Source organism: Amblyomma maculatum, chromosome 2 (genome assembly GCF_055883805.1).
Source record: "Amblyomma maculatum isolate TAMU_Amacu chromosome 2, ASM5588380v1, whole genome shotgun sequence".
Taxonomy (NCBI): domain Eukaryota; kingdom Metazoa; phylum Arthropoda; class Arachnida; order Ixodida; family Ixodidae; genus Amblyomma; species Amblyomma maculatum.
In genome coordinates, this window is record NC_139345.1 from 37,550,893 (window position 1) to 37,564,058 (window position 13,166).

Here is a 13,166-nt window from a genome sequence, read left to right on the forward strand (position 1 = left end):
TACTAGTCGCAAATATCACAAGCATATGATCAAACTTCATAAACAGTATTCTCATTTTCATTTTTTTGGTCGGTCTCCTGAGCCTTATGCAGGGTTTTGATAACTTCTTTTTGGTTCGCAAAGATAGCATGGGTACCATTTTCTTTGGAAAGGAATGGGGCACCCGATGGCATTCTTACTTTTTTGTTTAGAGCATGCATCAATAGCAATTTGCATTTAGTTTATTGAATTTTAGTGTCAAATATTGCAACCTTTTACTCTCAACAGTATGACACGTCTTTAAAGAAAAATAAAGAATGTCATCGGGTATGGGAACTTCCTGGCTATGAATTCATGTAATTAAAAGCAACAAAATGGAATGAGAAAGTTCTTTAATGGTGAATAAGAAATTACCTAATTGCACTCTATACAGACTTTATAGGGTAACATGTAATCATATAACTACCAGCCCAATATGATTACATTTTTTGGAACCAGGAATAAAAACACATTTGTGTGTGCAGTTTCACGAGATTCTACCCATAAATAAAAAAAGCTAGTATTAATACCCTTGGTTTTTCTGAAGAGGGCTATCCTTTCATATCAAGGCCACATGCCATGCCATAGCATTTTCAAGCACCGCTGCCGGGCCATCACAGCTCTGTAGTAACTGAAGTAACTTTGTTGCAAGGAGTTAGGGAAATTTATACATGCTTCCAATACCTCTGAAATGTTACCACTCCTAAATGCTCTAGAAATTACTAATTACACGTAGCGAAAATTACAACACACATGCAGACATAAAAAAGTTCTACCGAGAGACTAGTTCTTCATTTCTACTTCCAGGTTCCAAAATGTTTTCACCTCATAATGTACAGGGTCATTCAATTCTAGCTATAACACAGTCACTGCTTTCAAAATGACATTGCATCCAAAGCAGGCACATATAGATGTAAAGCGCTGCAAGCACAGAGGGACCCTGAGGTGGGGCTTCGCATGGCCAGGTCGGACGCAATGGCGCTCTGGAAGCAGCGATCGTGCTATAGCTAGAAGTGGACGAGCCTGTAAAACTAAGAAAGATAACCTACATACTAAGGCTATGCCTACTGAGACAAGCTTTACATACAACTCTGGACTAATTTTGATCTTATGGCAACTTTGTGGCAAGTCACGGTGCACAAGTCTTCTCACATTTTCTTTGCACCAAGATGTGTGCATTGTGGCCACAGAATGATCAAACTAAGCAGAAAAAAGAACAGCAAGCAGGCAATGCCATGCCATAAAGCACATCAAAAGTGAGACAGGTGACTAAAAATCATACCATTTTTCTCGTGGATCTGAACCAGGGACTTGAACGATGCTTGGGCCCGGGACAGACTGTACTGAGCCTGCAAAAAGAAGCAAGGAATTCAGAAAACACAGCCACAGTTTGTGCGATATTCCTATTTGCGATAAAAGCTGTACACTTTGTAAGGGCGATCACAAAACCTGCCCTTGCCTATATAACACCTGCACCCCTAACTTTAAACCCTGTGGAGTCAAAAAAAGTTCCCTCGTGTATAACCCGCACACTAACCTCAAAGAGGTATGATTGGGGAAGCTACACTCCTCCAAACAGTATCATTAAATTTGCTACAGAATGATTGCCACAACGCTGCCGTCCGAGTCTGTCACTGTCATTCAGTCACCGCTCTTATTGCTGTATCTTGCGGAATCTCGAAATATATCAGAGTTTGATGCATTTCCTATTTGCGATAACAGCTGTGCACTTTGTAAGGGCGATCACAAAATGCTGAAAATTCACTAGTTTTTCCTCACAAGTGTCAGGAGGCCGCTGACACATGGTCGCTCGTTTTCATATCAAAAACTCTCGCCTAAAAAAAAAAAAAAAAAGAGAAACAGAAGAGAGAAACATCTACAGCTTGCTTTAAACTTTTCGTGTGGTATGCCCAGTGCTCAAACCAGTGTGGCCACGACTCCATTCGTCCATGTACTTGGCAGGCAGACAGGGAAGCCCAGGGTGCACTAGTCTTCGGGCTACAGAACAATGGCCTAATATTTATTTGTTGCCTCAAGAGACTCCTTCAGGCAGTCGTGAATGCAGGACTCATCCATGTCATGTATTCTTGTGGATACTCTGCTGGCGATTTGGCAGCAACGTGGTGGCCGCAACAAATGTGACCTGCAGCTGCAGCAACAGATAGTGATGGTTCCAGTAAGGCGGAAGAGGGCCAATAATATTTACATGCAGATGGCTGAAGCAGGCGTTGGAGAACAGAAAGGAGGCAATAGGGGCTGCAGTATGACGATGCACTTTGGACTGCTGACAGCCAAGGCGCACGTGTGATGAACGTCAGTGTTGATGCACATGTGTGATGAATGTCAGTGTTGGGCCAGACGTAGCGAGATGCGACGAGTCACTGGGTGGCATGAATACCAGAGTGAGCAAAAAAAATGGAGGGCATCAAAGGCGGTCCAGCAGTATTGTCGAGGCACGTAGGGGCGCGGCCAATTGGTCAACGTATCACAGACAGGTGGCACTTCACAGCTAGGAAGCAAAATGTCTTCAAACACGAGAGAGGTGCCATGTGTGCAAAGGAACTGCAGCTTGTTATCAGTTATCTGAGCAGCAGCCATGGTCTTCACCATGGCTTTGGACTGTTTTGGACTTGCCGCTAACATGACTGTTGCTGGAAATGTAGGAGAGTTGCCTTATTTCATAGGGAGCATAGGATGTGCTACTAGACACAAGCACTGACGTCCGCGGTTCGTGATCAGTGAGGATGTGAAAAAGATGTCCTCCAAGGAATGAAATGTCAGAAGTGCTTCGCAGTCAAATATATCTCGAGCAGTTCTCTTCCAAATGTGCTACAGCAGTGCTAAAAGGACACCAGCTTCTTGGAAAAGGAGGAGATCGGCTGTCAAGTACAGGCAGCGAACTGCTGCAAGACCGCGCCGACGGTGGTGTCTAATGCGTCAACCATGACATGTCGGGGCGTCGGGATGGATGAGGAGTGTCAGTAGTAGGGTTCCATGCTACAGGAGCCTTCATGGCTCGAGAGAAGATCGTGTAAGGCTGGAGTATATGGGCACAGCAAGAAATGAAGCGGCGATAAAAGTTAGCGAGGCTAAGAAATTCGCACAGTTGGCTCGTGGTGGCTGGCTGAGGAAACTTGTGTGTGGCTGTGACATTGTCGGTAGTGGGCGAATACCACGGGCTTTGACGCGATGGCCGTGGAAACCCTGTTCCGCAACACCGAACTATATCTTGATAGCGTTGACAAGACCGAACTTGCCGAGATGTGCGAGCACTTGACGCAGGTGGAGCTTTGTGGTCATCGGTGGTGGGGCTTAAGATGAGGATGTCATTCAGATAGGCAAAGCAGCACGTTGAACCCCGTAAGACCTGATTCTGTCCCACTATAGCTGTCAATCATCATGAAAGCCACGCCGGACACGCAGGAAATGTATCTTAGTTCTCCTTGTCTAATGTCATGCCAGCGCCGTTGCCACAGAGACTGCCACCGCTAGTTAGTGGTATATAGTGATCGATAATGATAGTGGTAGTTAGTGGCGGCAAACGCTCATTATTTCGGAGGCATTTACCTGCACATCGGTTAACTTGGAGAATTCCGATGAGAGCTACCGACCTTCCTGCTTTACTGTGTGATACAGCACGGATGTGCATCAACAGCACAACGGAAAACCTACGCAAGGAGAGTCAGTCTGCGGGCTGTTCAGCAGAAACGAAAAACAGTGACAAAAAACAAAACAAAAACAAAAACAGCAAAAAACTGAAGGGCAAGAAATGCGATGATGACAGCGGATCATGTGTGCAGTGGCTAGGTGGCACTGGTGATTGCACACTTCAAAGGGAGAAGCCACAGCATCATCATCATCACCATCATCAGGGCAGTGAGATTAGACTGTCATGGCTGTCACGTGACTGCCTGGCTGCACGCCTGATTTCTTTGTCCTAGTTGTTTATGGTGTGATGGTGACAGTGCACGAATCGTGCAAATAAACACTTGTTGCCCTATTGGACTATGTTCGGGGCCTGTTGCAGTTGCCTTTGCGCTCCACAACGATGGCACCCGCCACTCCAGTGAAGTGACGATTTTGCTGTCGCCGGCATGCTCCCCATGACGACCATGATGACATACTATCTGAAGTTCTTGATAAAGATAGCAATTGTTACAACGATGAAAGTCTTGAGCAGCCGCTGCCACGCACTGTGCAAGAAGCTGCCGAGGCTCTCGCTGTACTGGAGGAATTTTGAGTCTGATCATGGGACAGTGAGCTGCCCCACTTGATGGGACTGAAAAAAAAAATTGTTACCAGGCAAATTCCAACGAAAAAAACAAACAAAAATAATGCAGTTTTTCATAAAATAAGTATGATTTTTTTTTGTTTTCATGGTAAATTCTATAATCCGAAATTTAGTTAACTCTGACATTTTTGCTGGTCCCTTGCGATCCGAATTAACGAGGTTTTTTTTACTGAACCATTTACCTCCCAGCAAAGATGATGGTGGCCTTTACTTGCTTTGTAAGCACAACAACCGCACTGATTCTTCTCAAGTTCAATGTATGTCTTTTGTCCCCTCATGCGCTCCAACTGCCACAGCAGACAAAGGAGGGCATCTACCACATCACCCGCGATTGATCAGTTCAATTTAAAATTATAAATTTCATTTTGATCAGCCAGTTTGGTAAAAGCAGGATGAAAGTGCTCAGCGATGTTACTATTGGCTCACAATCAATACACTTTTGGGCTTTCTCTACGAAAGAGACAGAAAATTAACATTTTAACCTTCATTTCCAAAAAAGAGGTTTGTATAGTTATGTATTTCATACCAAGGATAAAGAGGCAGTTTTAATTAAAACCGTATTTCAAAAATTGAATTCGGCATACTTTTATATCAGTTCTTATCAGCCTAAACCAAGAAGTCCGAACCCTAGTAATAAATATACGTGTCAAGAGGCAATTAAGGATGAACATCATAAAGCGACAAATGGGCTGTAAGGAACACCACCTTTGTGACCCAACATCACACATCGCACACTTGTTTAACCTCCTATGAAACATGATAGCGGCAAAGGTGAAACGCGCAACCTCGAGATCAGCAGCTGAATGCCATAGTCAAAGTAATAAATAAGCTATATACATTGCACTACTTCTGTAGAGATCCAGGCTTGAAACCGTTTAGTTTCTAGGGCTGCAGTAAAAATGTTGCACATTATGCAGTAAACTCTCATTAATTCGGCCTTCAAAGGACCAGGAAATATGAAGAGACATTACCAAAAATTCGAATTGTTGAAATGGGTAAAAGCTGCAGAAAATCGTTTGCATCACAATAATTTTATCTAATGAACATCTCTTGTGCGATGGTTGTCTGCACCTGAGATGAAACCCAAGAGAGAATGACAGTTTGTCCCGCTTTCGTCGAATGCTTTACTTTACGCACCTTGTCTAGAGCACTGAAGTATTCCAAAATCCAAGCCACAGCTCCCCATTTTACAGTGCCATGCAGAACACAGTCCATTATGAGGATGCTTCGACGAACAGTCCACGTGGTGAAGCATTGCAGTGAAACGCGCAGTGCGGTGAAACCGCACTGGACACGTGCAGTTTCAGCGTACCAGAAGCGGCATGTGGACGCACACGCAGTATATATGTGTAGGCAGAACAGTGTGATGCATTCTAAGATAAAAATAAATGAATAATGATGCACCAAGCAATGCCCAAAATAACGTAACTGGCCAAGAAGTGCACCCTATCACAGCCGCAGGATAGCGTGAAGTTAAGGAAAGCAAAACTATGCGACTAAGCTAAATTTCGGAAATGGGAAACTCTTGATAATCGTCGTATCTGCCATAGAGCACATGAAGTGTGCTGGCATCCGTGTCCCATACAAATGAGGTGCGTGGAGGCCTATTTCAGAGATTGCTGCCTGCGTGCGCCGTGCCCAGATGCAACTGCCTGTCCTTATCCACTGGAGCAAGGACGCCACAGACTGGCATGGGTGTCGGCCAGGAGCATAGTCATAGTTTGATCCAGATTTCCAAATTGACAGGAGCCTAATTAAAGAGAGTTTACTGTATCAGTAAAGTGCTAATGGAGGCATGGCACTGGTAAATATTGAAATGTGATCAAGCTAACAATTTCATCATTATAAAAAAGAATTATCGGCACATGTAAAGTTTTAGCAGTTGTTCTGTCTGTCCTTTAGCAGCATCTTTTTCTCTTTTTATCAGGCCTATAAATATATGAGCTTGCCACTTGCCAGATTAGGCAATTAGAAACAAGCCTTTGATTGCTTTACCAGGGGTGGAAGCAGGCTCGAGCATTTTGGAGCAGCTGTGGAGCAGCTTTGGAGCAGCAAAACGAAAGTTTTGGAGCATTCGAATTATGATTTGGAGCAAGTTTCTAAGGTCAAACGCCTTTGATAACTGCAGTTTTCTCTTCCTGAAATACAAAATCTGTTATCAGATTCCTTTTTATGCAAGTTCAATGCCTTTCCAACTTCGCGTTTATCTCTGACAAGACAGGCAGCCAAAGCATATAAAGATGTATAACACAGGCTGACCTTAGCGAGAGCTTGGAATAGACTAGCAGCAAACGGAACGCTTACTGGCGCGCTTCATAACTGAGCACCTACCCTGACCCTAAAGCGTTTACCTATTTTGACTTAAAATGTTGAGTCTACCACTTCGATGTGCTCAAGCAGTGCCATTAATTTAGAGTTCAGATTAATGGGCACGACATTCGCGCTCTCTATCTTGTGCATATCCTTTTCGATCCTATGTCTGTGCTGATAATTTCCTGAGCACTGGTCAGTAGTGCCTTCAGGAACGACAGATGGCACTGAAGGGCAGCCTTTTCATCATTCAGCTCTTTTACTTCACTGCCCCCTGCCAATACTTCATCATTCTTTGCTTGAGCATATCTGAGGCTCATTTTTAACACCTTGGCATAGGCCCTGTATGGCTTTCCAACACTCTTGAGAAGCTTCCTAGTGATTGACACCTTTGGCATACCAATGCACAACGCTTCAAGTCTGATTTTATCTGTCGTAAGCCTGACAAGCTTGTCATTGACAAAGAGGCTCGATGGTGGAGTCTTGTTCTCAAAGCAGAACCATTAGAATAGCTCATGCAGTTTTTGCAGTCAAACAACTTTCCTAATGGCTCACAGTGGTTTGAGCTATATGCTTTGCTTGCTGCTCTCTTCACCAGCATTCAAAAGGCTGGGAAGATGTCACATGCACAGTGCATTTTTTTTTCATAATTCCCCCCAATCGCGAGTGGCTCATACAAAATTTGCTTGCGAGCAAATATTTATTATGCTCCATGCTTAAGCCAGTGCAATATGCGTTATATCTTTGCCCCCAGTGCTGTGACATTGTTTCCGTTTTCTGCTAAATTTGATGGCAAAACCTCGAGGCAGCCAGTTTGGAGCAGTTTTGGAGCAATATTGCATTCTGGAACAGGATGGAGCAGGAAAAGCAGTTTGGAGCAGAATGGAGCAAATGGAGCAGCACTTCCACCCCTGCTTTACTACTGCTGGGAACTGTCCAAGCAGGAATGAGCAAAGTCAAAGCACACAAAAAATTCAGAACAGGACAGTCAGTGACAAGCAGCATCTCTTCTACACACCTTGTTACCACTGAACTGGATGCGGGCTTTGCCTTTGACCAGTGTGGCAGCAATCTGAAGGATGATGGCTTCAACGGTATATGCGCTGCTCCAGCCCTGCCGCGTCAGCAGTTCCATGCAGATGGCGCCACCACCTAGGACATATCCACCCGAGATCATGGGATTGACGACACGGATGAAGGGTGGCTCAAAGGGGTAGTTCTCTTTGAAAAGGATGTTGAGCAGGATGTGATCCTTGCCCTCTTTCTCCTTCAAAAGGGTCAGGTCGCTGTGCAGTGGCGAGTCAGAGTCCACAATGCGCAGCATCACATTCCACTCATACAGGCTGTCATTCACCAGTTCGACGCAGAAGACACCACGCCGGTAGCTCTCCGACCGGTACACCTGGGCCCCAAGTACGGTAAGGAGTCATGGGAACTGTCTAAATCAAAAACAATACTCGCAGCACAGCCTGTCATTTCAGCTATCAAAACAAGCTGCTCCATTGCAGAATTTGAGCTTGTTGACGACTTGGCACCGGAAAACTATGCTCACCCAAAACTGCATAAAAGCATGCATAAAAACTAACGCTTTCAATACTTAGTATGTTCCATGCAGTATCAAATAACGAAAAAAAAAGAAGGGATAAGAAATAGAAAAAATAGGCTGAGTTTCATTTTTCCTTGTTTTCATCTCATTCCTCCAATGCTTACATTTCTATGTAAAATGTGAAAGTAGCAGCGATTGAGAATTAAATAGTACAACCAGTCTTTCCATAAAAGAAAAAAAGCAGGAGTGATTTTACTATCAAAATTCCCATGAGACATTCAAATAAGAAGAGCCACCAACCTCTCGAAGTTCTTTCATGAGCCTGTCGGTGGCCTGCACCGAGCCCGAGACTGAACCACGCAGATAATCCTGCCTCTGATTCTGCCGCAGCCGCTCTAGTGTTGCATGGTTCTCCATACTGAGGTCATCCTCCTTGCTTTTCTCTGAGGACCTGCACCAACAGTAGGCAACGCACGATGACATGCAGCAACACACACAACCATGCCTACGGAGCAGGCAGCTAGCATTCAAAAGTTCCTTACCATGGCAATCTGGTAACAAGCAAATAAGACAAAAAATGTAATAAATAGGACCATAATATAAGCCACCTAGGTCAATATTTTTTTTTCTTTTTTTTTCAGTCAACAGAGACCTTTTTACTTCACAGTATTCAACTACAAGGGCGTCAAGCTTGTGCCTTGTAGCGCACAGTTGAAGAAAAGTGGCTAGCTTCAATTTGGCACAAAGCTCAGAACAAATAAACCACTAAACATAGATGCCTTACTTATCAATGCCTGCCTAACATGACGCTTCCTTTATTATCAGCGCTTATAATATTCATTGTTCGAATGGGAGCAGTGCAGATGCTCCACTGACCAGACACCTGTGATACAGCGCACTGACCTCCATACAAAAGAGTGACCGTGCTGTATTCTAAAGCTGGACAATATTGTGAAGAGGAGCATTCACCCTGTATCATCATCTATTTCCATTTGCATGTCATCATCCACGTCTGTTTCATCCTCTTCTTCAGAGTGCTGCTGAGGTGCCTGTAGCAGGTCAGGAAGATTGCCAACATCTGCTTGCTATGCATGAGAGAAAGATACCAAAGATTAGTTGGACACTATCAGCCCTGACTACACGTGTCCTAGACACCCATGCATTTATGGCAACAAGACCTAGAAACTTTACAAAGCATAATCACTGGGGCTGATCCAATCTAGTCTCCCCATTTGCTCAGTCTTAAAGGGCAACTCGAAGAGATGTTCGACTACGCCGAGTAGATGCATCACACGGACTCTCCTCTCTCCACCATGAAGCATTTTTCAAAACACCAAATGCAATCACTCTTTAATGCAGTCATGCCTCGTTTATACAACCTCCCTCAATATGGATGACTCAAATTATGGATAATATTTCTGGGGAGCAAAATTTTCCAATGTATTTATACCCCGTTAATATGGCGAGTTACTGTCTGGGCAATGGACAAGAGGGCAATGTGCAGAGCCCATTGGGCTCAATATATATTACGCGAACCGTACACAGCTCGTTCAGTCGAAGAGCCATTGGCGTAGTAGTAACCGGCACCATGTGTCAGAAATATTTCTGCAGAAAAATCCTGATTGGTCGACAAGGTTATGATGTCACATCCTCGTGACCTCGCGTGAGGAATTTAAATACCCCAAATTAAAAATAAAGCCATAGAATGAGTTGGGGAAGGGTTCAAATGAACCATTTGGTTTCAAACCCAGGTCCTCTGCCTCTCTGCATGCCAGATGGGCACGCAACGCATAGGCCAAAAGGGTAATTTGTACCAAACATGTTAGAGGGGCATGCAGTGAACGCATTGTGGAGCGTATGACTTACTAACAAGTGTTTGGAATGTGTCCTGATGTTACAGAAACAAGAAAAACTTTTAAAATCCGCGCAATGAAAGGCGGTGTTAAAGACACTTCACAAACCTTAAGCGTATCTTTAATTTTTTGGCGCGTAAATATAGATAGTGATGAGAGCAAAATCTCTACTGACCAGATATTTCATTTCCTGTTGGGTGCAGGCCACTTAGGAACTCAATTGAAATGTGTGGATGACTTGAGTGATGATCCTTTTCTTTTGCGGTTTTATGCTTAACAGTGCAAAGTTGCTAAGTCATTGCAACTTACAACTTTCCATGTTGCATGCATGATCGAAAAGAAAACCCTTTGCAGCTTCAGCAAAGTAGAAATCTAAATTCAATCGTATTGAGCCTGATGTCATGTCATGCTGATGTCATGCATGTGAACAGTTGAAGCTAATTTGGTACACCATTAGGCTATCATACATTACTAGACAAGCGATGCCACACCTCATATTTCATCACAATAGCATCCAAGGTAATGGGCTTGTTGATCCAATAATTGTCTACAATCAACTTTGCCAGCCAACAATTATATAAAGAAAACCGACATTAATGATAGCTAGTTTATTTTTAAATATTGCTTCTTTGCAATTTGTTAATATGGACGGCTCGCTTCATGGACACTTTTGCTCGGGGAAAAAAAAAAGTGTCCACAATAACGCGACATGACTACACGGTTAAACTTAGGTGTGTCCTCAATTCCTCAGAGCCTGAAAGCAGAAAGCGGGAATGTGCATGAAAAAGCATGTGCCTCTGTGGCTGGTCTAGATATAAGGGTGGCTGTGCAGTCCTTTGTCTAGCTCAGGTGGTGTTTTGCGCCGTGCCCAACCATCAGCCACTTTGGAAGCATCTGCGACAGAAGTGGCGAGGGCAGTTGCCACAATCCTACTACCGCGTTTGACTTCAAGCAACAGTCTATTTTAGTTTCCATTCTGCATACTTCTTTAAAGTCTTCCTGCATAAAACTGCATATAAGGAAAACCTGAATGTAAATAAAAATTTAGGACTTTTTTTATATTTCTATAAATTATAACTGCAGAAAACTGAGCAGAATGAAATAATTCCATCCGCAGCCACGAACGATGCTCCATGTGTCACAGCCATTACTAGAAAACCATCTATATGTGTGCTGAATGGTTGAAGTAGCAAAAACGAGTTCCTAAAATGGCTGAGGTAACCTAGTACAAGCTAAAAAGTGTGCTGCAGAAGTGAGGAGCAAGCTACTGTTTTCCTGCCTTCACCGTATTTTAACTGACAATTTCAGTCAAAGTTTCCTGAGCATTGAAGAGAAGGGAAAACACAGCGGCCAACGGATATGGACAATAAACGAGATCTATCTAAAGGAGGGGGGAAAAAAAAACAAAAACTAAATGCTCAGCTTGAAACTACTGCTGCGGGAATGACATCGAGCATGGTATGAAATGATAAAATTTAGACGCATTGTATCGGCTTGCACTTTCCAAAGGTTTCAACAGCTCCATGCACAACTGGTTGCCTATGCTTCAAGTCATGAAAGCCCACATTGGTCACGGCTTTGTGACTAGAATTTTTTGGTTCTGATTCTACATTGTGATTACATCTACCTTCTACTACTGAATGGGTTGCTTTGACCACATCAGTTTTATCACCATTAATATTCGGCCCCAATTAACCCCTACACAGACATATGCAACAGGCAACTCGGCTTGGAAAGTTTGATCTTGCATCTCCTCTACCTCACCAGAAAAAGCAAAGCCCACATAAAGGACTACATACAGATGCCATCGTTTCCCTCACCTGGAAGTAGTCTATCGTCTCCAACTCAGCTGGTTCGGGCAAGCTGTGCACCTTACACAGCTCTGTGACTAATATCTTCACCTGCTGGAGAAGCTGCAAGCAAACAAGCAAAACAAAAACACAGACACAGAGTCATATGTTCACTTTGCGACAAAATGCCTTTCCATGTAGAGAAAAAGCAACGAAAGCTAGCTAGTAATGCAATATCCCTAGATATTCTCTGTCTTCGGCCGCATAACAAAAATGCCTACAGCCCTTTTGTGAGCTTTTTTTTTTTCTAGAATCCATTATCAACATAAAGGTTTACTTTCTTTCTTATTTTCTTTTTTTTTTTTTTTTCAGTGACCAACTAAACTGTGCAGAGGATATTGGCTGCGCTTAAGCAAGTTTTGTCGTGCCCTCTATAGAGTTTTTGTTCGATGAGTGCACACCATCTGAAGTACTGCTAGCTGGCAAAGCCTAATTCTTGATATCAGTTCCATTTGAAGCAATGAGCTGTATTTGTTGGCCTCAATGAAGCCATCAACAGGTCAAGTAAAGGCATAAATGAAGTAAATGCTTAACTACCACGAAAAAGCATTTCTGCAATGCCCAGTTTCTTTACACTGATCTTGAATACTGTGGTCGTCTCTCCAAGATATCATCACTAACTTTACGCATAACACAACCATCACTATCTTTTATGTACTATGCCACAATCACTTCTCACTATGGTCTTCTTCTCAAAGACACTATCTCACTTTTATGGATAACAGGTATAAGGAAGGTTAGCGATGACTCCGGATTTTATAGCAGGAAAAGAGAAAGACCTTTAAATGCACTGGCAAAAGAACCTGCTCAATGGACTCAATTAAGCTTAATGGGGTTTTAACGTCCAAAAGTGACTCGGCTATGAGGGACATTGTAGTGGAGGGCTCAGGATAATTTCGACCACATGGGGTTCTGCAATGTGCGGAAATGTTCCATCACAAATACATCCACAGCCAAAGTTTGTGAAAAGCTACATTAATGAGAAAAATTAACATCATTGTCTCATGCATTCTGGAAAATATATATGCAGCCCAATTATGCAATTAGAAAGTGCACTTTTTCAACATTTTTTTTCTACCATCCCTATGCTTCAAACCTTTCTGCAAAGTTCAAAAGCACCGCCTCCTATAAACTTCTGATGGCTGGTGTACATTAATGACCTTGCGCACGGCTACCAGTAGCGGCAGTATCCAGAACACACAAGCACTGGCCAAGATGAATAGGTGCGATATGTGTAGGACCATTGTCCTTATTCTTTTTTTTTAAGTAATGCAAAATCCAGATCCAGATGTTTTCGG

At 43.3% G+C, this 13,166-nt stretch overlaps 1 protein-coding gene across 1 annotated transcript in view; it reads right to left on the bottom strand.

Moving 5' to 3' along the window:
• LOC146198389 (ubiquitin-conjugating enzyme E2 Q2) overlaps nt 1-13,166 on the bottom strand; it is a 31,545-nt gene that overhangs the window by 12,401 nt on the left and 5,978 nt on the right. Inside the window, exons 3-7 of the mRNA XM_084593875.1 lie at nt 11,839-11,931; nt 9,135-9,250; nt 8,466-8,616; nt 7,638-8,021; nt 1,301-1,367 (exon numbers count right to left, since the gene is read on the bottom strand). Coding sequence (XP_084450001.1) covers nt 1,301-1,367; nt 7,638-8,021; nt 8,466-8,616; nt 9,135-9,250; nt 11,839-11,931 — 811 coding nt within the window. The remainder of the gene's footprint in view (nt 1-1,300; nt 1,368-7,637; nt 8,022-8,465; nt 8,617-9,134; nt 9,251-11,838; nt 11,932-13,166) is intronic.